The sequence below is a fragment of the Bos javanicus genome, chromosome 13 (assembly GCF_032452875.1).
Source record: "Bos javanicus breed banteng chromosome 13, ARS-OSU_banteng_1.0, whole genome shotgun sequence".
NCBI lineage: Eukaryota > Metazoa > Chordata > Mammalia > Artiodactyla > Bovidae > Bos > Bos javanicus.
The window spans coordinates 59,608,387-59,635,725 of NC_083880.1; the positions used below are offsets into that span (position 1 = coordinate 59,608,387).

The window sequence follows — 27,339 nt, forward strand, 5'->3', positions numbered from 1 at the left end:
CCTGGGCGGTGGACATTCACCGTTGTGCATGACCATAGCCCGCTGGAGTCCTCATCCTGAGGAGTCACCTGCCCAGTCAGCAACAGCTCACAGAAGTGAGTGATCCCCGCATGGGGGCTGCTGGGGGTTCACTAGAGCTGCAGGTGGTCTGGCTGGACAGAGGGGAGGGGTCAGCCATCCATGTCCACACCCACCCACTTCTGGGCTCTGACCATGTTCTTGACAGCATGGTGAGGAGCTCCACGTGTCGGGTGAGCCAGCTCCCGGCAACCTGATTTTCCCAGTTTGGCCCTCGGTCTTGATTCTGTGGTAAAAGTGTTCACCCAGCCGGACTCCCTCCCCAGCCGAACCAGAGTCTGGGTGCTGCCAGTGTTCAAAGTGGTTCATACAAGTGGACACTGCTGGCCCCTCAGTACAGCTGGCCGGGGCTTCCCTTACCCTGGTCACCTGGTCCCCATGGGACACCCTAGAGTTGTGGCATCTGTGTCAACTTGAAACCCAAGTCCACAGATAAGTCTGCTTGCAGTCCACAGGTAATTCTTTCCACCAGCTGTTCAGTCTCAGCCTAGAAATGAGATGCCATGAGGAGCTGGTCTCTCCCATTTTTGGTCTCAGGTTCTATGTGTTCCTATCACGTAAAATTACATATTTCTAGCTGCCAACACCTGTGCATCAACCAAGGTGGTGAACTTGACCATGATGAAGACAAAGGTGGAAGTGTTGAACTTACTGAGAACTAGGAGAGGAAATAAGCTTTCATGGCCAACTTTCAACGCAAGAGGTACAGAGATCAGAAATGTCCACACAAGTGCTATACACTTCCATGGCAGAGTTGGTGAAGTAGTCACGGAAACATCAAAACAAGTGGGTAAAACTGCGTGTCCGATTGCCTTAGGACAAAGGAACTTCCAGTTCCCATAGTCTTGAGCTTTATATCCCAAAGTAGTAGTTCATCCATCTACCCCAGCCGTGGTCAACATGACATGACTAACCCCACCAGGGCTGTTAGCTAAGCCACATTTCCCTGAGACAATCCCACACAGGCCCAGAAAAGAGCTCACTGCAACGGGGCCACATTAGCAAACTAGTCACACGCAGTGCTGGCTCGTCACTGGCAGCAGGGATGGCTTACCACAAGAGGAATAACAGGTTCTTCACAAACTTTATAAAGACGTTTATTCGTTTCATGGAACTTAAGCTGCTCATTTTGTCAGATTAAAAAATTAGAGGTGAACAATGGCTTACATTTCTAAAATAGATCATCAGTTCTATTCCCCTAGTTCCATAAAAGCAAAATACAAGCGATCTGTACATCTTGCTGGTGAATTCACATAATGCTCTAGTTCCCTGATCCTTTGACTTTCTCTCCTCTAGCTAACTCTGTTCTGTTTTGACCACTGGCCACAGGAGTGGAGTGGTGTTGGGGCTTAGAAGCAAACGCTATGGCTATTTGGTATGATAATTTATTGCTTGCCCTTTCAGTCCACTCTCATTTCTCCAAACACAGAATCAAAGTTTGAGATTTAAGCCCTTAAACTTGGAGGAATTCCTGTGGGCTTTTTTGCATAGGCATTACTCAGGATCTGAATGGGTTGGGAGGCCAGTGTGGAAGGTGGTTAGGAGCCCAAAGCTAACTGTTGCCATAGAGACAGCAACACAGAAGTGCTGGTCCTGCCTCACAAGGAATTACCTAGCCCTGGTGCCTTCATCTTGTTCTGCTGTGTCCATGGTCCTTGGAATTAGACCCCAGAAAGACAGTTCCAACTTTAAATGGCTAAAACTTTTTGGCAACGGGCTAACTGCTTTAAAAGGGGAGAAAATACCCGATGCACTTTAAAGATCTTGCAAGTGGAGAATCTGTCCCACGAAGATACTTTTAAAAGTTAACTGAAATAACCGATTGATGTGTATTACTAAGGTCTAACTAGGAAAATGTCAATAGTCCGAGCTCAGTAAAACCAGGACGATCAGTTTACAGTTGCTTCAGTTTTCTGATTGTCACAAGTGTAATTAATCAAACCAAAAAACTAAAATAAAAAGTAAATCTGGGAGCCAGAAAGATAAACATAACCCCTCATCCATGGCAGAGGGGCAGACGGGTTACAGTGGGGTTCCCGGGTGTGGAGCAGGTGCCCTGCAGGAGCCCGGCCCGGGGCGGGGCGGCTGTCAGTGACGCTGAAGCCTACCGGAAGACATTCCTTCTCTGTTGCCTGCTTCTGACTATTCCGCAGAGAAAGTCTCAATTTGAGTGCGTGTGCTTCGATTTCTATTCTTAAATGTCCCTAACAGAGAATGTGGGGGTCTCAGGTCACACCCCCTTTATCTGGTAAACTGGCTCAGTCCCTCCCCGGCTTGTATTATTACTGTGTTATATGTTTTGTAGTGGCCTCTTATTTACAGAAACTGCTAGTAACTTTCCTTTTTTAGAGAGAGATACAAAATCTTTTTTTACACACATAATTTTAACTCAATTAAAAAATAGAAGTAGCAACTCAGTGTAAACATTGTGACAGTGATTCTGGAATGTCTGAAGTCTGAGACAGAGTGAGTTAGGCCAAGAGTGTCTCAGCTTTCCATATACATGCAGTGGAGCCAACTGATGCCATTACTATTGGACAAAGTTTCCAGTTTTTACCTAAAGAGACAAATGATTCTGACCTACTTTAATGAAATTTGTGAAAAACCAGCTGAGGCAGGCTCTACATGTCCAGATTTGAAGATGTTTGGGAATCAATGAAACATACCAGAAATACTTGTTTTCTTTGCCTAAACAAGTATAATGAATGTCAAAGTGTGGATGCTAATTTAGATCCTGATTACATATTGGGAAGTCCTCAATTCTGCTTCATTAATTGTAGCACTGGACTCTGTTTTGCACAATACTGCATATTAAACTGCAGGCAGCCTGACAAGTCGGAGAAGGCAACGGCACCCCACTCCAGGACTCTTGCCTGGAAAATCCCATGGATGGAGGAGCCATGTAGGCTGCAGTCCATGAGGTCGCTAAGAATTGGACACGACAGAGGTGACTTAGCAGCAGCAGCCTGACAAGTATGGGAGGAAGGGGAATTTTAAAAATCAGCTTAATGAATCACTACCCTTCAAGAATTTGAGCAAAGATGAACCCCTGAGGCTCTTGCAGGCAGACCCTCACCAATGGTCTTCTGGAAGGAGCACTTCCTGGCTGACAGTTTTGTCTGACATGACAACTCATTGGTGGTGTTCTGCTGATATTTTTAGAGTATGCAGACAAGCCCTGTGATGAATAGCATTACCCAAACTTTAAAGCGGAAAAACTACAATGATTTGAAACCCTGAATTTTTGCTGGCAAAAGTAAATCCTATTTGTGAGAATGCAACAATTAGCCCCTGCTACCCACCCACCACAAAACCTACATCCTAAAACCAATCTAGCATGTGTCATTTACAAGAAATAGGTTTTCAGGCCCACAGTTGAAGAGTTCATCAGGGCTTTGCCGCTGGAGGTTTAAAAATTCCCACTTTCCGAAAGTATCTGACAATCAAGGGCACAGACACTAAGGTAATGCTGATCCTCACGGGCGCGAACAGCTTGTGGACGGCGTAGGCCACCACAAAGGTGCTTGTGCCGGCCGCCATTTTCGACTGGACCAGTGACTCTCTAAAGCCGAGTTTAAGCAGGACGGCTGACATGTCCACACCACTGGAGGGGAGAGAGACAGACAGACAAACACAGAAACACAAAAGATATTTACTACAGCAAGGGACTAAGTTAAGCACTCAATTTGGCTATGAGATTTACACTATTTTTTTAAAATGTAAGTAAAAGTAGCTAGATGAATACTAAGTCTTAGGAAGAAAGTTCTTACTCTCAAAGACTCTTGCTGCTGCTAAGTCACTTCAGTCGTGTCCGAGTCTGCGCGACCCCATAGACGTCAGCCCACCAGGCTCCCCCGTCCCTGGGATTCTCCAGGCAAGAACACTGGAGTGGGTTGCCGTTTCCTTCTCCAATGCATGAAAGTGAAAAAGTGAAAGTGAAGTCACTGTCGTGTACGACTCTTAGCGACCCCATGGACTTCAGCCTACCAGGCTCCTCCATCCATGGGATTTTCCAGGCAAGAGTACTGGAGTGGGGTGCCATTGCCTTCTCCGCTCAAAGACTCTTACATGAAAGCAAAAAACGAATACCTACTACTGTCCCAATCTTACCTTGAAATAACCATGTAAAACATTCCCAAGGAGATTAATGAGATTCCAATGTGCAGTGACACTGCCACGGCACCATATTCTTGAAAAATCTTTTTCAGCTGCTGCGACTTGCTTAGCTTTTCCTCCTCTGTGCCCTTGATATTGCTGCCTGTGGTCACAGTGATTTTGCTGGGGTCCTGCACACAAACCAAAGAAAGGGAGACACTTGAGGGCAGGAGCAAGGATGTGAGTGGTCATCACCACATCACCACCTTCAGAATCATGCGATGTTCTGCTCTTTCTTATCCAATGAGAGATGAGTTCCTCTCTTTCTTCATCAGCTGAGGCTAATGCCCGCTATGCCACTGAGTGCACTGAAGGGCTGGGTACCACATGTGATGGGCAAAACGATGGCCCCAAAGATGTCTAGTTCCTAGGCCCTGGAACCTGTGAATATGTTACCTTATGTGACAAAAGGATTTTGCAGGTAGGATTCAGTTAAAGATCCTAAGATGGGTAAATCATCCTGGATCTTCTGAGTGGGACCAATGTGATCACAAGGGTCCTTGTAAGTGAAGGGAGGGAGCCAGCAGGGTCAGAGAAGCTGACATGAGGAGAGAAGCAGAGTCAGATTTGCAGAGGCTGGTGCTACTCCCTCTGAAGATGGAGGAAAGGGGCAAGCCAAGGGATGCAGGCAGCTCTAGAAGCTGGAAAAGACAGGAAATGACTTTCCTGGCGACTCAGATAGTAAAGAATCTGCCTGCAATGCAGAAGACCCAGGTTCAATCCCTGGGTCAGGAAGATCCTCTGGAGAAGGAAATGGCAACCCACTCCAATATCCTTGCCTGGAAAATCTCATAGACAGAGAGGAGCCTGGTGGGCTACATAGAGTCCATGGGGTCACAAGAGTCAGACACGACTAAACCACCACCACCAGAGCAGTTGGAAGGACCCAGCTCTGCGATGCACTGAGGTTAGCACCTATGAGACCTCATGGGCTTCTGACCTCCTTGACTGTAAGAAAACAAACGGGTGTTATCTTATGCACGACAACCAGGCTAGACTCTATAAGACAGTGGGTGTGAAATAAATGGGAACAGAAGCTATGATACATTTACTTTTGGAATCAAGGTTTATCCCTGAGATCTGAACAGATATAGGGGAAGGGTTAGTTCCTAGGCCATAAATACAGCATTGGGGGTTTGCAGAGAAATTATTTACTATGTAGGGTGTCCATTAACATTTATTGAGCGTCTACAAGGCCTGGAACGGTTTGAGAGAAACAAAAACAATAATATTGGGTTCAAAAGACAAAACTTCTCCACGCAGAGTGCTTTTTCATCAAAGGATTGCTTCAGCTCCCATGACAGACCTCACAGACAGAGCTCTTCTCAAGGACAGGATCTGGGTCAGCCAGCTCCGGTTATGGACTTTGAAGTGGAGGCCATTTCCTTATATTTTTAGAACATGCAGGGGCACAGGCATACCTCAAAAGCTGGCAAGGCAGGGGTTGGGGGTAGGGACAATGACATGCATCATGGCGACCCCAGGAATGAAATTAAATGATACCCAGATATCCAGAGCAGCAGCCTCCAAACTGAATGAGGCAGCGGTCCTCCCAGCCCCGCCCCGCCCTGCTCTGGAGGCATAGGTGGCCGCTGGGTTTCCTCTCTGGTCACTCCGTGTGTCCACCAAGGGAGGGCACTGGGAGCGAGAAGTGGTCCAAACCCCCACATGACATCAGCTGGGCCCTGCTGACACCCCGCCTCGGGTGGTGACCCAGATGTGTGTCTCCCTGAACTCTGAGCTGGCGCATCTGCCTTGGCTGTGATGTCCACGGTCACACATCCACAACAGGTCTGGACAAGCTCCTGACCCACTCCCACCCACATGCTCCTCTCCAGGTCACAGCTGTCCCTGTTTCGGCAAACCACATCCTCCTAGATGCTCTGCCTGAAACCTGAGTCACTGATTCCCACAACCAGCTATCAGCCGACCCCACCAGGTCCAAACTCAACCCCCCTCCCCTCCCCACCCAACACTCCTATCACCCTGGCCCAAGCTCCTCACCTCTTCCCTGGGTGACTGTGATGGCTTCTTCCTAGCTGTCCCCCAATCCTACCTTTGACCCCTCAACAGAGTGGCCAGAGACAGCCTGTGAGATCCGAGGTGGGATTACAGCACCGCCCCCCCTCAGAGGCCTCCTGGAAGCTAAAGTAGTCTATGCACTAGCCCCCCTGGCCCTCCAGACACCACCCCCCACCCAACCCTTCTCCTTCCTGCTTCCCATTCCAGCCGCCCAGCTTCCTTGCTGCTTTAAGGAGGACAGGCCAGGCCCGACAGGCCCTGGCATCTGCTGTTCCATCTGCCAGGAAGTTTTTCCCCAGAGGGCCTCATAGCACTGCCTCCAGATCTTTATCCAGCACCACCACAGGGAGGCCCTCCCGGACTGCTCTCTTTAAAACCAAGAGCCCCTCACCCTGGTTCCTGTGCGTTTCCCTCCAACCTGACTTCATCATCTAACGTCCCACGTCCCATGTGCATTTCCTCTTCCTCCCCGGGGAGGGGCCCATCCACTTTGGAAATGGTTTTGCCCACCTAGAAATTACAAACCGTTAAGTCCGCCTTAATGTTTAAAGTACACAGTTGCATGGTTCATGTGTATCTGCCATTGTGCAGTCATCATCAGGGTCTAATTCTGGAAGATTTTTGCCACTCGATCTGCAGTTACTTCCCATTCCCCTCTCCCCCGTCTTGCCGGGGGGAATGGAGACACCAAGCTCCTTTCAGTCTACGGATTTGCCCATTCTGGATGTTTTTAATATGAATAGGGTCAGGTAACACGGGGCCTTTGATGACTGGCTTCCGCTACAGACTGAATGTTAGTGCAACTTGCCTCCCCTCCCCCAAATTCATACAATGAAACCAAATTCCCACCCTGACCGTATTTGGAGGTGGGAGGTGACTAGGTCAGGAGAGTGAAGCCCTCAAGAATGCAATCGGGGCTCTTATAAAAGACACCCCAGAGGGCTACCTTGTCCCTTCTAACATGTGAGGACGTGCCAAGAGGACAGAAGACAGCTGGCAATGAACCAGGAAGCAGACCCTCACCAGACAAGACCCTCACCTGTCCTGACCTTGGACTTACAGCCTCCTGGGCTGTGAGAAATGAATGTTTGCTGTTTAAGCCACCTGTGCTTGAGTGCTCAGTCACTTCAGTTGTGTCTGATTCTTTGCGACCCTATGGTCTGTAACCTGCCAGGTTCCACTATCAATGGGATTCGCTAGGTAAGAATATTGGAGTGGGTTGCCATGCCCTCCTTCAGGGGATCTTCCCAACCCAGGGATCGAACCCATATCTCTTATGTCTCCTCCACTGGCAGGCAGGTTCTTTACCACTAGCACCACCTGGGCAGCCCTTAAGCCGCCCAGTCTCTGGTATTTTTGTTACAGCAGCCTGAACAGACTACTGCAGCTTTTTCCACTTATCATGTTTTCAAGGGTCATCCACATTGTAGCAGGTATCCAACTTCATTCCTTTTTATGAAGTAGAATTTGATTCAACTGAAATACAAAGTATGGATTCTAAAATTTATCCTGCGGGCTAAGCTAGGAGCCATAGCACATTTTTGGCCGACAAAGAATGTCTGTTGTGTCTGGGAGCGTTGTTGTGCCTGGTAACCTCTGGGGCAGGATCTCACCCTGGCTTCATGCAGGACAGGAGGGCCTGGCTCTGAGTCAGCTGCTGGAATGATAAAGTGTACATGCTACATGTTTGTGGAAGGTAAGGTACAAAAGCAGAGGAAGGAAGGAAGGCTCAGTGAAGAGCCAGATTCTGGGCATGGCGATGAGCAGGTGGAATTCAGTCTTGGATGGAAATTTGCTCAGAACTGGGACTTCCCTAGCGGCCCAGGGGTTAGGACACCTTGCTTTCACTGCTGAGGGGGAAGGGCTTAATCCTTGGTCAGGGAACTAAGATCCTTCAAGTCATGCGGCCAAAAGAAAACAAAATTTGCCTAGTCATCCTTGATTTATAATCATACGCAACTGCTACTCATTTGCCCCTCTTCTCCCAAAAGCTGGTACAAAACTCAGATTTATGAGTTAAGAGTCTTTTCATTACCTCCCAATTGAAAGAGCATCTCTTTTGTTCCCAAACTGCAGTTAGGACTGAAAAAACAAACACACACACACACACACACACACACGCACGCGCGCGTGCATCCTCCCCCCCCACACCACCCAAACACCTGGAAGCTTTCATCCTGGAATTAAATTTCAGTACCATTAAAGACTGTTCTGTCCCTGGGAATTAAGTGTTAAGGCCTTAAGGGTGGGGATGAACTGTATTTTCTCACGGCCTTTAGCTTTAACTTCTGCGGGGGTTTTTCAGACTTATGAAAACAAACAGTTAAAAAAAGGGGTGGTGGTGGGTGGTTTAGTTGCTTAGTTATGTCTGACTTTTGCGATCCCCTGGACTGTAGCCCTCCAGGCTTCTCTGTCCATGGGTTTCTCCAGGCAAGAATACTGGAGCAGGTTGCCATTTCCTTCTCCAGGAGATCTTCCTGGCGGGTATCAAATCCATGTTTCCTACGTCTCCTGCATTGCAGGCAGATTCTTTATCGCTGAGCCAATATCCGTTTATGGGGTCCCAGAGACTGATTCTGATAGGCAGGAAAGCCTATCATGTTTTGAAAGGTTTTAGGAAAACCACGAGTATTCTCAGGAGAGGCCACTTCTGTTGAGCCAGCCACTGAGCTTAGCACTTTAAAGGTTTTATAAAAACCCTCACGACCTCATGCTACGGGTACCTCTGTCACTTCCACTTTGACAGATGGGAGACCGGGGCTTTGGGGTGAAGCTGTGAGCTGGCTGGCAGTGCTCAGACTGCGTTCTGCACTACAGACTCCCCTTTTTGTCCCCCAAGAGTTGAACATTCCTAGAGGAAGAGCCTGTTTCAGAACTTCAGGACTCTGGAGGGGAGAATAAAAACTGTCTTCAGCCTCCCTTGTTGGGCCAGCACCCACGCTCCCAGTTCTCTGACGCCCAGCGGAATGGCCGCTGGGAGCTTAGGCTCTTTCTGATAAACAGGTCGCCACCCGCCTTTTGGCTGCAGAGGAAGTGCCCCAGATGGGAGGGCTGCCGGGCACTGATAGGATGGCTTCCAGAGCCAAACCATGTCCTGGGGTGGATGACGATGAGTGGAAGCCCTTTTCACTTCCACCCCAACACTTGGCCTGACAGAACCTCATTCTGCCCCATCTGTCCACTCACAGGACGGGGCGGAGCTGCCACTCTCTCTCTCTTCCTCCCTCTTCTGTGCAAGCTCTATTTTGGCAAATGGCCTTTTGGCCAAAAAAGAAAAATAAAAATGCAGCCAGACTTCCAGCTACAGAATAACAAGTATCTATTGCCAGACAACAAGAGGGACAAAATATTCAGACACATGGACAATTTCCTGTTAGCCAGTGCCAAGGTTAGTTTTTAACTTTCTAGAGTTAGATTTTTTTTTTTTAAACATGGACAATTTTCTTCCTTTTATTTTGAAAATCTCTTTAATCACTGTGAGTCATGTATTTTTCTTCCTAAGCCTGGAGGAGACGAAAGAGGTTAAAATAAAAGGAATTTATGAAGAGGTGACCTGCAAGGAATAGGAATCTTTCAAACATTCATTTCTTGGTGAGATATCACCTTAAAAACCTGTGCTATATTCTTAGTTGTCGTCCTGGTTGGAGATAACTTCGTACCTCCCCCGGTGTCTGTTTTTAGATAAAAGTGCTTTCATACACTTGCGGATGGCTTGGCTCTCTGAGCCCCAGCGTTTTCATCTCCCAGTTCTCCCTCACATGCTGCCTTTCACGAAGTCAAAGCAGTGCCAACCCAGAGCAAACACTCACAAATAAGTGAAGAACAGTTGTTAAGAGCAAAAGCTTTGGAACCAGACTAGTTTGGATCCCAGTTCTGACAGGTAATCTCTGTGTTTCTCAGAGAGTTACTCAACCTCTCTGGGCTTACATGAAGATAATAGTATTGTTTATGTCTCAGGGTTGTTGTGAGAATTACACGAATTGATATTTTCAAAGTACTCAGAACAGTGCCTGTTACAAAGTAAACACAATATAGTGTTTATCATTAATATTATTTACTGCATGAATGAAAACAGGTGTCACTCTTAACAATCTGACCTTTTAAGCAAGATTTTTGGCTCATTCCTCAAAACTTCTTGACTCTTCTCATACAGCCTCCTTACTTTAATAAATACAGCAGTGGTGGCTGGGATTGGTGGAGGGAGGGCAGCAAACACACACACACACACACACACACACACACACTCACACACCTGCCAGTGCCAGGCTAACCAGACAGACAAGCAAATCAGAAGGACATTCCGTATGAGGAGAGCATAGAAGATGTACTCCCACGAGGCTGAGGAGAGGCCAGTGGAGGCGTCACTGGTGGTCAGGGAAGGCTTCCAGGAGGAAGGGACAGATAGGCTGATGTATGGAGAATCTCCAGGAGACACCTGGGTGTATGCAGAGGGTGTGAGGCATGTGAAGATCCCCAAGCTGGGCTCAGGAGGCAAAGATAAGATCTACTGCCTGTCAGATGGCTCAGCACAAGGCAGAAAAGGAAGTTTCTCCATCTGTGGGGGAGGCATGGTAAGGTCATGGGTCAAAGGCCTATGGAACATTCAAGAAGCACTGGCTCCCAGTGACACCATGCTCAGGCCTGCATCAGCTCATGGAATGGTCCCCAAACTACTGTTGGGAAGGTGTTATTTTTAGCCCCCTGAAAGGTCAGCAACCAGGCCTCAGAGACCTTGAGGACAGGGTGAGACAGCAACCCTGGTGAGTGGATGCAGGCAGGCTGGACCAGAGCAGCAAAGCTCCAAGCACTGCTCCTTCCAACTGAGTTCTGCATCTCCAGAAGGCACTGCTCACCACCTGTTTTCTTTAAGGAGACCCACTTCAAAATCAAACTGAAACATATTTACAGAAAGGAGCAGTCTGCATTTGCATTCTGAATGAAAACCAGTTTTCACTTACCATGCATAGAAGGCAAGTGAAGATATACACAAAGAAGTAACCCTGCGTTTCAGGCGCGAGTCCCGCCCGCAGTCAGACTGGGAGGCCTGCTCTCGCGGTTAGATAAAAAGGGAGTGGCAGCAAGTACTCGGGGGGAGGAGGGGAAGGTGCGGGGGCAGGTGGTGGTGGTGTTAGAGACAGCAGCATCCACCGAGCCTTCCTCCTCAGCCCAGCGAGGGGCCCCAGCGTGACTTCAAAGGGAACAACTCTAAGCGCCGGATGACAACGTCGATACCAAGTCCACCCCACCTCCAATACTCTCCGCCGCCACCACAGCGCAGGCCCAGCTTTGGGCACCTGGGATTCCCTGGAGGCTGTGACCTTGGGCATTCGCCACGCCCCCCTGAGCCTCAGTTTCCCCGGTTGTCAACTGGGAGATCGCTTCCTTGGCTTGAAAAGATTTGGGGTCTGGGGACCTGAAGGTGTTCGGTCTCAGCAGCTGCGCGTGTAAAGCTCTCCTCCGGCGCAGGTGGACCAGTGATCCGGGTGTCCGGGGAACCGGGTGGGGGTGGGGAGGCTTACCTGGCGGCCCTGGTAGTTCCCGCGGGCGGCGCGCAGCAGCTGGGCGTCCGGCCCGGGCCCGAGCAGCGGCAGGAACACCGGCGGCGGGACACAGGGGGCGGCGGCGCCCAGGAGCCAGGTGGCGCGGCACCGAACCCGGGCGCCCACCCGGCCCGCGGGGCTCAGCAGCGCCAGCAGCCCGGCCATGGTGCACAGAGCCGGGCGCTGCCGCCCTAGCAGCAGACCGCGGGGGGGCGGGGGGGCGGGGAGCAGCGCGGTGGGCGGGGCCCGCGGGAGCAGGAGCCCGGAGCGGCGGGGAGGGGCTAGAGTCGTGCCCGGTCCTAGGCCCCGCCCCCCCGCCGCTGCCAGAGCGGCTAGGGCGGAGCTGGAGCCGCGCGCGGAGTGGGCGGGGCCGGAGCTGGAACCCGGCCCCCAATGCGAGGGCTGGAGACGCGAGATCTGACACCGGGTTAATTCCAGCCCCAAGGACCCTGACTCATCATGTTGGTTTCGAGGGAGTCGGAGGCCAGCCCAGCCCAGATGCAAGAGTGAAGGGGTTAGATTCCTCCGACTTGATGGGAAGTGGCAAGGTCACGGGTGGCAGGGCTTGTGGAGTGGGAAATATCGTCGTGACCATCTTTAGGAACTGCAATCTACAACAGTATTCGACTGTTAACTGCAATAAAGATACTAATATTTGGTCTCCATTCTGCAGAAGAAACTGAGACAGAAACGAAGCCTTCCCCGAGGCCTCTTATCCTCCTCTTCTCATGCCTGACCCCTGGTAGCACTTTTGGTTGAAACTAAGGATCCAAAGTGTTTCTAGATCTTTGCTATTTTTAAGCCGGGGGAAAAAAATAGCACGGAAAATTGTTGCTTGGAAAACCAGTGGAAAAGCTGGAGGAGTGGACATTAGGCCGGGCCCCCAGGAAAGACTCTGGTTAGAGCAACACCGGCGGGCCAGGGGAGTGGCCCTTCAGTCACAAGCGGGAAGATGAGTGTCAGGGGCAAGCTAGTGAAAAGAATGAATTTGAGAGCACACTGCCAGAGACAATGACCCCAGGATCAGAAAGCTGCCACTGCAGCTGCCTTCCACAAAACAGGCCACTGGATACCAGAAGGCAGGGTCAGGCTGCGGCTTCTGTCCCCACTAACTGTCCACAGTTGGGCTGGCAACTGGACACCTGGATTCTGCTGCAGAAAACCCCACATCTCTGTCAACTTGTTAACCAGCAGCAAACAACCCAAGCTACAGGAGGATGCCTCTGCCTTCAAAATATTTTATGAGTGCATCCAGTTGGCAGAAAGAAATTAGTACCCAGAAACCTAGCTGCAAAGGGAAGTTATAGCCATGCTGACCAGAAGGTGCACAACAAAGGGATGGGAATCCATGTGCCCAAATTCAGTACCTCAAGACCGCCCCTAACCTGCCCCCACCTTGCCTCACTGGGTAGAACTGAGTCACATGATACTGATACAAATGATACTGTTGGATGCAGGGCAGTCTGGAATTTGAGGATCCTGCAAAGAAACAGACTTGGCTTAGATCAGAGCAGGCACACTGTCCTCCTGAACACAGTTGGGGGTCTATTGGCAGGGAGGTAGAGGAGGATGGCTGCAGGGGTGGTATGGGGGAATGGTAATTACAGAAAGTGGATGGGGCTGTGTGCCCATGCGTGGTGGTGAGTGTCACATGGGAAGTGCACGTGTACCAGGGGGAAGGGGAACAAGTCAGTGTGTATGTGAGGGGGTTGAAACAGAAAGGGGGCTGGGATGCTGGAGGAAGAAGAAAGGATTTTTCCCTTCTGATGGAGGAATTACTCTGCCCCAGTTTCCAGGGGAATCTGCCTGGGGGTCCAGGGCCTCAGAGTTATTCACTGTGGCTAATTTCTCTAGGAATGTATTAAAATCTGGCAGACAGACTGTGTTAAAATAAAAATTTGGGACAAATTGCCTCGTTTTCTCCAATTACGTATTCTGATTGTACCTCTGTATTTATTCTGGTTCTCTTTCTTTGTCAGATTCTGCAGTGCCTATTCTAAACATTTTCTGCCCACCTGGGGTCCTCCCTCCTGCCCTGATGCCTTCCCTGTTGGCACACACCCTTGCCTCCTACCTCTCAGGGGAAGCCTGGGTCTTAACTGATGGCTCCAGCCCACCTACTTGTTTCCCTCCACCATTCTCCACCTCCTGCTTCAGTCCCCTTTTCCAAAGCAAACCAAACTACCCATTCCCACATATGGCTTCATGCCTCCTCTCTGTTCATTTCCAATCAGCATTCATTATTCTGAACACCTGCCTGTGCCAGCAGCGGCGATGCAGTGAAAGTAAGACTTTGTTGTTTCGTGAGCTGGTGGTTAGCATCACAACTTTGATGCGGTGCAGGCCTGGTTTAGAATCTCTGTTAGGTGATTCCAACTGTCTAACCTGGTGGTTTCCTCACTTGTAAGAAGTGGGAGTAATAACACCTATCTCAAAGGGTTACTGTGAAGGTTAAAGGAGATAATATATTTCAGTACTTGCAGAACTGAATCTGGCACAGTGAAGACTCAAGACATGGAAATGTGGCTGGCATTTCTTTTTGTCTACCCAGCTCTCTCCTTCTAATAAAGATGCCTGTCCTTCTCTACTGTAGTTTGTATGAATCTTAGTGGTCAGTAGCCCTCTGGTCAGGGGATGGATTTGAGATCCTTGCCCCTTGTACTGGTGAAAATGGGGTCATGCTGAATATAGACATCATAATATGACTTTTTCACTTAATCTACTTCTATGCAGAGTACATCATGAGAAACGCTGGGCTGGAAGAAGCACAAGCTGGAATCAAGATTGCCAGGATAAATATCAATAACCTCAGATATGCAGATGACACCACCCTTATGGCAGAAAGTGAAGAGGAACTAAAAAGCCTCTTGATGAAAGTGAAAGTGGAGAGTGAAAAAGTTGGCTTAAAACTCAACATTCAGAAAACGAAGATCATGGCATCTGGTCCCATCACTTCATGGGAAATAGATGGGGAAACAGTGGAAACAGTGTCAGACTTTATTTTTTGGGCTCCAAAATCACTGCAGATGGTGACTGCAGCCATAAAATTAAAAGACGCTTACTCCTTGGAAGAAAAGTTATGACCAACCTAGATAGCATATTCAAAAGCAGAGACATTACTTTGCCCACAAAGGTCCATCTAGTCAAGGCTATGGTTTTTCCAATGGTCATGTATGGATGTGAGAGTTGGATTGTGAAGAAAGCTGAGCACCGAAGAATTGATGCTTTTGAACTGTGGTGTTGGAGAAGACTCTTGAGAGTCCCTTGGACTGCAAGAAGATCCAACCAGTCCATTCTAAAGGAGATCAGCCCTGGGATTTCTTTGGAAGGAATGATGCTAAAGCTGAAACTCCAGTACTTTGGCCACCTCATGCGAAGCGTTGACTCATTGGAAAAGACTCTGATGCTGGGAGGGATTGGGGGCAGGAGGAGAAGGGGATGAGAAAGGATGAGATGGTTGGATGGCATCACTGACTCGATGAATGTGAGTCTGAGTGAACTCCAGGAGTTGGTGATGGACAGGGAGGCCTGGCGTGCTGCGATTCATGGGGTTGCAAAGAGTCGGACACAACTGAGCGACTAAACTGAACTGAACTGAATGTCTTTCCTGTTGGAACCATAATTGTGGAATATTATTTAAAAGCTGTAGAACATTCTGTCTATAGATACTCCATGACTTATTTAATCCAGTGTCTTGGTGAGGAATGTTATAGACTGAAGGGGTCTTTCCCCAAATTCATATGTTAAAGCACTAACCCTCAATACAATATTGTTTGGAGATGGGGCCTTTGGAAGGTAAATACAGTTAGGTTATGATGTAAGGGTTAGATCCATGTAATGGTATTAGTGCCCTTAAAGGAAGTGGAAGAGCCACCAGTCTCTCAGTCTCTCTGCAGCAAGAGGGCAGAACAAGAAGGCAGTCCACAAGCCAGGAAGAGAATTCTCAGCAGAACGTGACCATGCTGCCATCCTGATCTCAGACCTCCAGCCTCCAGAAATCTATTTTGGAATGAATAGCATTTTATGGCTTGTGGCCAAGAGCTGGGGCCTTGGGGTCAGATTGCCTGATGGGGGTGTCCCCCCTTTTAAGGTGTACTGACCATGTAACTGGTTAAGTCACTCAACATCTCGGAACCTCAGTTTTCTTATCTGTAAGATGGGAATAATAATAGCGCCATATCACACAGCTGCTGTGAAGAAGAGAAATTTCATGTAGTTGGGTGCTTGGCACAGTGCCTTCCTGAAAGCTGATCGTGGTAAGCACCGTGGCCATCATTATTATTATTACTGTTTCTCTTCATTCATTCATTCTGAGAAGAGGATGAATGGTGTGAGCTGGACACAACTAAAGGCTTTGAGTGTGTGTGGGGGGCACAGGGTGTGGGACCTGAGCTGTCCAGTCCAATGAGGCCACCTACGAGAGAGATGCGACTTATAAAACCACCACTGAGAAAAGCAATAGCCTGTAGAGGATGAACTTGCTGGTTTTCTAGGAACCTCCCCTCTACTGCCTTCAAGATAGAAATGATCACTTCTCAGTACTCGGGAAAGGTCTGAATTAGTTGGAACCACGATTCATGAAGATTCCTTTTGTTTGTTTGATGTCTGGAGGGTTGCTAATAAGAACATCTAAAGTACTTAGAAAGAACAATTTAAAGATTACTGACTCATGTCTGAGAAGCATGGGGATTAACAGGAAATAAAATCAACATCCGTAAAGCAAACCAGCTGCTGCCTGTTCTACGGGCAACTATGGAGTCTTTAAAGGCTTCACTGTTTGTTTTTGCTTTAATTATTGTAAAGAAAAGAAAGTGAAAATGAAGTCGCTCAGTCATGTCTGACTCTTTGCCACCCCATGGACTGTAGCCTACCAGACTCCTCCATCCATGGGATTTTCCAGGCAAGAATACTTTATTATTAATTAATAATTAAGAATACATTAGTTATTGTTATGGGTAACATTTGCTCATTGTAAAAAATAAAGCTCAAAGGACACAGCCAGCAACATCATTTATTCATTCAATAAACACATTTTGAGCACTCCTAAGTGCTAGGCACACAGCAGTGAAGTAGGAAGACAAGGCTCCATGGAGCTTATGTTCCACCAGAGAAGAGATGCCAGGCAGGGAAGAGTGGTGGGAGGAATTCAAGACAAAATCTGCCGACCCAGAAAATCTTTCAGCAAGAAGATAAGAAAAACAAAAGAGTTTTATTATTGAATAAACATCAAATTATTATAGAATAGAATAATAGAGTATAATAGAATGTGATGCAGATCTCAGGCAATTCACTAGAGATTGCAAGACGGGAAGTTCCTCCTTTTATGCAGCTGAATGTATGCTTCATCTGAAGACAAAAAATAACTACTTCTCAGGTAAGAGGACTTGACGGCACCATTTGTCACACATAGCTCACCCCAAATCCATTGGTAACTGGGGAGGTCGTTTGTCCTTGCTAATTTTCTATCCAAAGGAATAGACACTTTTCCCATCTCTATGACAAACCCATAATGATAACACAGAGCTGGCCACCGAAGTTAAACCCCCACCTGGACTAGGAGATAGGCTGCTGTCTTCCTTGATGTTCACATTTCAAGAAGACAGCTCTTAAGACTCTTAACTAACATTTTCCTGGGTCGTAAAAACTGGCAAGTGGCTTAGTTTGCCTTTAAAACATTTGCATACAACTCAAAGGGGCAGAGGAAGAGTTAACTGCTCTAAGAAAAGGAAAGTGGTGATGAGAAGGTTCTCATCTTTTTTTTTTTTTTTGCATCAGGGAAAATCAACTTTTTTCAATTTATTCTTAATTGTTTAATGTCTTTACAGAGACAGGCATTAAACAAATAAGTGAGCCCTATGGTGTCAGTCAAATAAGGGGCTGGGGAGTTGGGCGCTGTAACTGGAGACAGCCTTGCTAGGTCTCAGAGAATTCCATGTGCCCAGAGCCTGGAGCAAGACAATGGGGATACCCTCTCCACAGTGGCCAGCTTTGCCTGTCCTTTCAGCCACCTTTCTATGTATGAACAATCACATCTGGTGGTTGTTTTGTTTGATGTTTTCAAAAAAAATGGGATTATAACATGTGTTTGTTGACTTAAAAAATATTCACAAACTAAAAGTTGAGAGCTATGTTTCATTTGGCAGGAATTTTTAGGACTTCAAGCTTGGAAGGCAGCATCTCAAGTAATCCTGAGTGAATTGCTTCAAGGAGGCAAGGGGAAGAGCCAGGTTTTACTGAAGTTTTGCATCAAAGGGCAGATAATCTGAATGTGAAAAGATTATTGTTAAAGAAAACCAGATTATCTCAAAGAATTGGGCACTTTTCTTTGTATGGGAAGATGGAAGAGACTGGGCTCACTGAAATCATTCCTTTGATAGGCACCTCCACTTTCTGGGGCCAGCATCCTGTGTTTTCACATTCTGCTTTTCCTCAGGGATCACTGTGGGGAGTGGCTTCAATCTGATGGTACTAGATGGCAGGTATTCTTTCCTTTCTGAGTTCCTTCAGGGGTCACCAGCTCACCATTGTAACATCTCTTTTTTTTTTTTTAATTTAATTTTATTTTTTTAAATTTTACAATATTGTATTAGTTTTGTCAAATATCGAAATGAATCCGCCACAGGTATACCTGTGTTCCCCATCCTGAACCCTCCTCTCTCCTCCCTCCCCATACCATCCCTCTGGGTCATCCCAGTGCACCAGCCCCAAGCATCCAGTATCGTGCATCGAACCTGGACTGGCGACTCGTTTCATACATGATATTATACATGTTTCAATGCTATTCTCCCAAATCTCCCCACCCTCTCCCTCTCCCACAGAGTCCATAAGACTGATCTATACATCAGTGTCTCTTTTGCTGTCTCGTACACAGGGTTATTGTTACCATCTTTCTAAATTCTATATATATGCGTTAGTATACTGTATTGGTGTTTTTCTTTCTGGCTTACTTCACTCTGTATAATAGGCTCCAGTTTCATCCACCTCATTAGAACTGATTCAAATGTATTCTTTTTAATGGCTGAGTAATACTCCATTGTGTATATGTACCACAGCTTTCTTATCCATTCGTCTGCTGATGGACATCTAGGTTGCTTCCATGTCCTGGCTATTATAAACAGTGCTGCGATGAACATTGGAGTACACATGTCTCTTTCCCTATTTGTAACATCTCTTATTCACCAGTTTGGCAGGAAATACACCATTTCTCATGCTCTTCATTTGTTTTTTTCACCCACTGTCCCATCAAGGACATGTCCATGTCAGTAAACACAAAAATCCTTCTTTAAGTATCTGCCTTGTATTCCCTGCAGAGAGGGGTGTCCTTTCTCTCATGAGATGGACATCTAGGGCCCCTTTTGTGGGGTCTGAGAGCATGAACTCTGGAGGGAAGCCCAGGTTCGTGGTCAAGGCACTGCTTGCTTCCTGAAGACAGTGGGCAACCAAACCTGAGCCTCAGGTTCTGCACGTGTAAGATGGGAATTGATGCTTTTGAACTGTGGTGTTGGAGAAGACTCTTGAGAGTCCCATGGACTGCAAGGAGATCCAACCAGTCCATTCTAAAGGAGATTAGTCCTGGGTGTTCTTTGGAAGGAATGATGCTAAAGCTGAAACTCCAGTACTTTGGCCACCTCATGCGAAGAGTTGACTCATTGGAAAAGACTCTGATGCTGGGAGGGATTGGGGGCAGGAGGGAAAGGGGACGACAGAGGATGAGATGGCTGGATGGCATCACTGACTCGATGGATGTGAGTTTGAACTCCGGGAGTTGGTGATGGACAGGGAGGCCTGGTGTGCTGTGATTCATGGGGTTACAAAGAGTCGGACACAACTGAGCGACTGGACTGAACTGAACTGAACTGAAGATGGGAATAATATACTGGGGACACAATGTGAGGATTAAATAAATGCATTGACATGTGAAGCTTGAACAGTGCAGAGCTCAGAGCAGGCCTATCCTGGTGTCAGCTGTTATCATTACAAATTGCGTTAATAATCACTGATCGATCATCCATGAAGGCTGTTTCTGTCGTCTCATTCCTTCCCTCCCTTCCTCAAATATTTTTCTGCCCTCTCCTTTGCCAGATCATGCAGGGGAATGGCTTGGAAATGGTCCCTGCCTTTAGGGAGCTTAGAGTTGGGTGAGGTTGATGGACAGAGAACAGGTCGCCAGTGGAAGCCAGCATTGTGAATCTGTGGTGGGCAAGGGGTGATCAGAAAGGCTTCCGGGAGAAGGAGGCATTGGATATCTGAAAGGTGCCAAGGAGCAGACACAGAGCTTCTGGGGAGAAGTCACCAAGTTGAGGGAGGGCTGGGTGCAGGTCCCAAGGAGGATGAGAGCAATGTGAATGGTGGACTGGGGACAGGAAACTCAGAGGAGACCTGAGTGGCTGGGACTGCAAGGAGTGAAGGGCTTGAAGGGGCCTGGAAAAAGTTGCAGGGGGTGGGGGTGGGGTGCTGCGCAGATCAGCTGATTTTATTCTAGCTGCGGTGGGTAAGCACTGAAGGGTCTTCATCTTCAGTGAAGGGAGCGGACACAATCTGACGACCATGTTAAACTGTGGAGCATGAAGGTGTGGGTGGAGGAGGCGAATGGGAAGGAGAGGGCACCTGGGGCGGCTGAGTGGGCGGACTTGGGAGATGCGGGAAGTGGGAAGCCTGGAGGTGGGGCCAGGAGGAGAGGATCTGACTCTGGGCTCTGGAACTAAGCCCTAAGAGTTGGAAGCTCCTCCCCTATCCTGGAAAAGTAGCTTCTGCCCACCATACAGCAGTGGGAACAATTTCAAGGAGGTACCCGTGAGAACAATGTGTTGTCCCAGGCCATCTGGATGACTGAACCCCTCTAAAGCCTCTGCATAAACCTTTAAGATTCTTGGGTGCGGGGTGGAGAACAGCTTGTTATATCTTACAAGCCTCGTGCATAATTTCCCTGCCTTTTGAAAGCTCCACTCACTCATCTGGAGGGCACGCCTCTTTCTGGGGCCTCACTTGGCCCAGTTCACACGGGTCAGTTTCAGTCCGCACCCTGGAACTCCGCGCTTTTGAGCCCCAGAGCCGAGTGCAGGCCCTGTGGCTGAGGAGCTTGTCGAGTAGTAAAAGTGTGGAGGAGGATCTTTGGGGGAAAACAAAGCTATTTGATTTGTTCTGTTGTCATTGTTCAGTGGCTAAGTCGTGTCCAACTCTTTGATTCTCTTAGCTTCCCCCTGCCTTTTTTTTTTTTTTTTAGCTTCCCCTTTTAAATAGATTATCCAGGAAAAAAGATGGGGGGTGAGGGAGATCTGACCTGCCAATATCCATCCAGGAAGAAAATTTGTCTTACTTCTAGATACAGGTTGCTGGCTTTTGAATTTTTTGTCCTGCTACTTGCTTCTAGCTGTCCTCGACCAAGTTACTTAATCTCCCTGAGCTTTCCTTATCTGTGAAACGTTACTGACTTTATGGAAATGCATACATGCATGCTAATTTGCTTCAATCATGTCTGACTCTTTGCCTATGAACCCTGTGGACTATAGCCTGCCAGGCTCCTCTGTTCAGGGGATTCTCTAGGCAAGAACACTAGAGTGGGTTGCCACACCCTCCTCCAGGGGATCTTCCTGACCCAGGTATCAAGCCCATGTCTCTTATGTCTCTTGCATTGGCAGGAAGGTTCTTTAACGCTAGCACCACCTTTAAAGTGCCTTTATGGGAATACTTGAGGTTTAAAAATGTTCAGTACATCTAAGGGTCTTGGAGCCTGGCCGATAGTAATTCCTGAGTATCTCATTCCTGGTGGATGGGGCGGGGGTGGGGACACTATTGGTTATTCCTGTTCCATTATTTGATTCAGTGGAAATTCAGGCCTAACATCAATAGCTGCTGCTTGTTGCACACTGCTGCCAGGCTTTGAGGGTTTCTTCTGGGTCTGTGTATTTGCCCCTAACAGCCACCTCAAGGAATGGACATCATTTCCATTTTGCAAATGAGGGAATTGAGGCTTAGAGAGGTTAAGGAGAAAGTGTTTGGGGGCTCTGAAGGGGGCAGGGGCTGCAGAGCTGGGTCTCTGAATTGAGTGTCAGGGGACCCCAGCTTTGCTGGCTTACCACTGAGTGATGCTTGCAGGTCCCTTAGGGTGCAGATCTTGTCCTGGACTTAACTCAGTAACCCTGCTCTGCGCCAGGTGGATAACCCTGTCCCCGGCGTTCTCAGCCAGCAGGTGGCACTGCAGGCTCTCCCAAGGCCAACAGAGGAGCAGCAAGCCCTGTAGGTGTTCCTGAGGTTTGGGGCAAGTTGCAGTTTTTAAATTCAAGGTCCTAAAACAGCCCCCTGGGCCCTTGGGTCTCCGGATCTTTCAGCAAATCACTTCTGCACCAGAGTCTTGAATTGTTGTTGTTGTTATAGGGAGCCTGATGTAAACTCACAGCTGAGCAGGAAAATGACCTTAACCACTCATTTCTCTGAGTGCTTTTCTGGGTTGTTATTACTTATGTTTCTTTCTTTTTTTGGGCTAACTTTCTGTTACACTAAAAATAGGTTCATATTTATGCAAAATGTTTGGATCATTTAACATAATTAATTTTCAAGGAGAAGTATGCAAACATAGCAGGTACGGTTTTACAGAAGAGAAACAGGCTTAGAGAGACTAAATAAATGGGGATCCTTGAGCTTCGAGGAGAACCCAAGTCCATTGGCTCCAAAGCTGTTGTTTCCTGGGTCTTCCATCTGCTGAAGAGTCATCTCCTTCTCCCTTACACAGCTCCTTCCCTCACTGATTCTCATAGTAGGAAGTGGGATATTTATTGTGGGGAGGGAGATAGGATGGACTGAAAGGAGATGTTCCTGAGAAGTGAAAAGTGACCCCAGGGTTTGGTATATAATTCCAGTGATTCCTGACAGAGATAGCAGTCATGGCTGGGATGGGGCTTTGTGATACACTGGCTAGGAACTTATTCCAGGATCAGGAATGGCAAACCCCGCCAGGTCCTCAGGGCCAGATGATTGTGTAAATGAATCCCAAGGGCACAGCTTGTGCAGAGGGGTGCTGACATCGCCCTCATAGGGAGAAGCTTCCTCTAGGCTCTAGAACAGTGTTCACATCTGTTGATGTCTTTTTAAAATTAATTAATTAATTTTTATTTATTTATTTACGGCTCGCTGGGTCTTCATCGCTGTGTGCGGACTTTCTCTAGTTGCAGCAAGAGGGGGCTACTCTCCATTGCGGTATTTGGGCTTATCACAGCAATGGCTTCTCTTGTTGCAGAGCTTGGGGTCGAGGGCACAAGGGCTTAGTTGCCCGCAAGCTTTCAGTAGTTGAGGCACATGGGCTCAGTAGTTGCGGCTCCCGGGTTCTAGAGCACAGGCTCAGTAGTTGTGGTGCACGGACTCAGTTGCTCGGTGGCATGCTTCGTTCCCTGTCTAGGATAAAACCCACGTCCCCTGCATTGGCAGGTGGATTCTTAACCACTAGATACCAGGGCAGTCCTACTGACTTTTTTTAAGATAAGCTGTTTGTAAATTTGCAAAATTGGCCACAAATTCTTCCCCTCCTATCCAGAGATGAAATCTTTTTCTATCCCTTGAATCTAGGCCAGTCTGTGAAGTTTCTTTGGCCGCTAGAATGTAGCAGAAGTAATGGCGTGTATAAGTTTTGAGCCCAGACTTCAAGAGGTCTTGCACACCCTGTTTTTGCTCTTAGAGCCCGTAGTCACCTTGTGAACAAGCCTAAGCTAGCCTCCTAGGGGAGGAGACCTGATGGAACAGAGTCTGTTGTCCCAGTTGAGGCCATGTTCCATCAGCCAGCACCCCTCTGATCCGACAGCTGACCACAAACACATGAACAAGCCTGGACAGAGATCAGTCAAGACATCCCCGACCAGGAGAGCCACCTGGCTGAGCCCAGCCCAAGTTTCTGAACCCTAGAATCATAGGACCATCAATGGTATTACTCAGAAAATGCTAACTGACCAAGGCTTGCCATCTGCATTGAAAGAGTGTGAAATCTCCTGACTTAAAATGTTGACTTTTTCAAATCCTAAAAGATGATACTATTAAAGTGCTGCGCTCAATATGCCAGCAAATTTGGAAAACTCAGCAGGCCACAGGACTGGAAAAGGTTAGTTTTCATTCCAATCCCAAAGAAAGGCAATGCCAAAAAATGTTCAAATTACCGCACAATTGCTCTCATCTCACACACTAGCAAAGCAATGCTCAAAATTCTCCAAGTCAGGCTTCAACAGTACATGAACTGTGAACTTCCAGATGTTCAAGCTGGATTTAGAAAAGGCAGAGGAACCAGAGATCAAATTGCCAACATCCGCTGGATCATCGAAAAAGCAAGAGAGTTCCAGAGAAACATCTACTTCTGCTTTATTGACTATGCCAAAGCCTTTGACTGTGTGGATCAAAACAAACTGTGGAGAATTCTTTAAGAGATGGGAATACCAGACCACCTTACCTGCTTCCTGAGAAATCTGTATGCAAGTCAAGAAGCAACAGTTAGAACTGGACATGAAACAGTGGACTGGTTTCAAATTGGGAAAGGAGTATGTCAAGGCTATATATTGTTTACCCTGCTTATTTAATTGATATGCAGAATACATCATGGGAAATGTTGGGCTGGATTAAGCAAAAGCTGGAATCAAGATTGCTGGGAGAAATATCAGTAACTTCAGATACGCAGATGACACCAGCCTTATGGCAGAAAGTGAAGAAGAACTAAACAGCCTCTTGTTGAAAGTGAAGGAGGAGAGTGAAAAAATTGGCTTAAAACTCAACATTCAGAAAGCTAAGATTAAGGCATCTGGTCCCATCACTTCATGGCAAACAGAAGGGGAGACATTAGAAACAATGACAGACTTTATTTTCTTTGGCTCCAAAATCACTGCAGATGGTGCTTGCAGCCATGAAATCAAAAGACACTTGCTCCTTGGAAGAAAATTATGACCAACCTATATAGCATATTAAAAAGCAGAGACATTATTTTGCCAACAAAGGTCCATCTAGTCAAAGCTATGGTTTTTCCAGTGGTCATGTATGGGTGTGTGAGTTGGACTATAAAGAAATCTGAGTACCGAAGAACTGATGCTTTTGAATTGCGGTATTGGAGAAGACTCTTGAGAGTCCTTTGGGTTGCAAGGAGATCCAACCAGTCAATCCTAAAGGAAATCAGTCCTGAATGTTCATTGGAAGGACTGATGCTGAAGCTGAAACTCCATTACTTTGGTCACCTGATGCGAAGAACTGGCTCACTGGAAAAGACCCTGATGTTGGGAAAAATTGAAGGCAGGAGGAGAAGGGGACGACAGAAGATAAGATGGTAGGATGTCATCATTGTCTTGATGGACATGAGTTTTAACAAGCTTTGGGAGTTGGTGATGGACAGGGAAGCCTGGCATTTTGCAGTCCATAGAGTCACAAAGAGTCAGACACAACTGAGTGACTGAACTGAATATGTTGACAGTATATCCAAATAAACCAACAAAGAACCTCTGTAGGTGTGGCCAAATATTTCTGAGCTCCAGATGGGGCCCCAGGAATCACTAGTTTGCATACAATGCAATAAAGACCATGGAATAGAAACAAATCTTGTTTTGCTGTTTGAAGCAATCTTGGCACATGTAAATCTTAGTGAATTTATAGATACTGATTGAAGGTGAATGTAGAGAATGATTTTTTCAACAACTCTCAAAGGACCTGCATCTCTGTGGGTTTGCCTCTTGGAGTATGAACTTTCAGCTGTTGTATCTATGGGTTTCTTTGTTCAAGATCATCTCTGGCCTTGTTTAAAAATAGAATCTTTATGCTTCAGTGCGCACAAAGTCCTCATCTCATTACCCTGTGTGGTGAACCTGGCCACCAGCTGAGCTCTAGCTTCTGCACATCAAGCTTCTCTAATAACTGCAGTGCTGAATAATCAATGGCTATTGACCAGGGCTAGGAAACGACTATTTTGAATCAACATCCCCGAGAAAGGTAAATGAGGCAGCAGGAAAGAAACACTCTTCTTTCACAGGTCAGATTCTCAAGGTTCCTGAGTTGTTTTGCCTACGTGGAAATCCATGAGACTCTAAGGAGCTGTTGAAAAGCAATCTTGGTCCTGAACACCTGACAGAGTGAAACAGATGTAGTTCTTTCAGATTTGCAAAACGAGGGAGGAAAATAAAAATCCTGCGGGAGGTAGGAAGGGCCACTGATTCTTTCACGGGGATTTTTCTCTGAGTTGTTTACTGGCAGATCTTTTTGTGAGATAGAGAAAGGTTTGTGATTGTATATGTTTTACACAATGACGCTCAGCTTGCCGTCCCCCAGCTTCAGACTTGGAGAAGGTCTGACTCGATGATGCTGGCAAATGCTTTCAACGTTATTCCCATCGCATTAACTGATCACTCAGCTAATGGATCGGGGCAGTAGAGGTTGGGAGAGGAGGCACCAGACTTTAGAGCACCTCTTTTCAGAGTGTAGATGCGGGACTACCTGCATCAGGATTACCTGGGGATGGCTTCCTTATAAAGCAGATTCCTGGCTCCAGAATAAAATCACTAATTCAGAATCCCTGGGGATGAGATCTGGGGATCTATAGTTTAGTGAGCTGCTTAGGTAATTTTCTGCAGTGCATTAGAGATGGGAGGGAGCATTAGAGTATGGTGCAAGGCTGAGCTCTGGACAGCCTTCCTCTTTGTTAAAATGTCAAAGCTGAAGGCCCTCAGTGAGATGATGACCTATAGCTTAGAATAGAAAACTGGCTTTGATTTTTGCCACTAGAATCAAGAAAGAATTTTGTAGATAATTAAAACCATGTCTTAGCACAGGCTACAGGAATGACCTCTGGTTGAGAGAGACCCGTCTTTTTATCTGAGTTAGGATAGTGCCCTTTGGGACTAGTCATGTACTGTGAAATATGGTCCTCAGTACAATGGCTGACTACCATTGTAGAGTTTAGTAATTATCTGTTACTGCATAACAAATGACCCCGACACCTAGTGGCTTAAAACAATAATAAACTCTTAATATCATTTACAGTTTCTGTGGATTAGGAATTCATAAATGGGTGGTTCTGGCTTAAAATTTTGCATGAGGTCATTGTCAACATATGGGCCAGGGCTATCGGGATGTGAAGATTTGACTGTGATTGGGTGATCCACTTCTGAAGTAACTCACTCACACAGCAGACCAGTTGCATGTAGCCGGCAGTTCCTCTCCACAGGACTTCTCCACAGAGCATCTTGAGCGTCCTCCCAATATGATGGCTGGCTTTCCCCAGCCCAAGAAATCCCGGGAGAACAAGGCAGGCGTTACAATACTCTTTGCAACCTGGCTTTGGAAATCACACACAGTCTCTTCTTTTTTAAAAAAATATTCATTTATTTGACTTTACTGGGTCCTAGTTGTGGCACACAGGCTCTCCAGTTGCAGCACATAGGTTTAGCTGCTCCACAGCATGTAAGATCTTAGTTCTGCAACCAGTGACCAAACCTGCATTCCCCGCACTGCAGAGCAGACTCTTAACCACTGGGCCGCCAGGGAAGTCCTCCATGCTATCACTTGTGCAACATCCCATTTGTCAAACAGGTCA

General features: G+C 47.2%; 2 protein-coding genes across 2 annotated transcripts in view; both read right to left on the reverse strand.

Annotated features, from left to right (window-relative positions):
* SNPH (syntaphilin) overlaps window positions 1-27,339 on the reverse strand; it is a 289,004-nt gene that overhangs the window by 1,204 nt on the left and 260,461 nt on the right. The window lies entirely within an intron of this gene.
* On the reverse strand, window positions 1,160-12,106 carry FAM210B (family with sequence similarity 210 member B). Its single transcript, XM_061437125.1, has 3 exons — window positions 11,775-12,106; window positions 4,189-4,364; window positions 1,160-3,682 (listed from the first exon to the last, which is right to left on the reverse strand). Exons 1-3 carry the CDS (start codon window positions 11,958-11,960, stop codon window positions 3,466-3,468), a joined length of 579 nt encoding a protein of 192 aa, XP_061293109.1. The 5' UTR covers window positions 11,961-12,106; the 3' UTR covers window positions 1,160-3,465.

What these genes read in the sequence shown, in the direction of transcription:
- FAM210B (XM_061437125.1), bottom strand. Translation starts at nt 11,960, where the DNA reads ATGGCCGGGCTGCTGGCGCTGCTGAGCCCCGCGGGCCGGGTGGGCGCC. An exon ending in GGAACTACCAGGGCCGCCAG is followed by an intron (nt 4,365 to 11,774) that starts GTAAGCCTCCCC and finishes GTTTGTGTGCAG; the next exon opens with GACCCCAGCAAAATCACTGT. An exon ending in TTTTACATGGTTATTTCAAG is followed by an intron (nt 3,683 to 4,188) that starts GTAAGATTGGGA and finishes TCTCCCCTCCAG; the next exon opens with TGGTGTGGACATGTCAGCCG.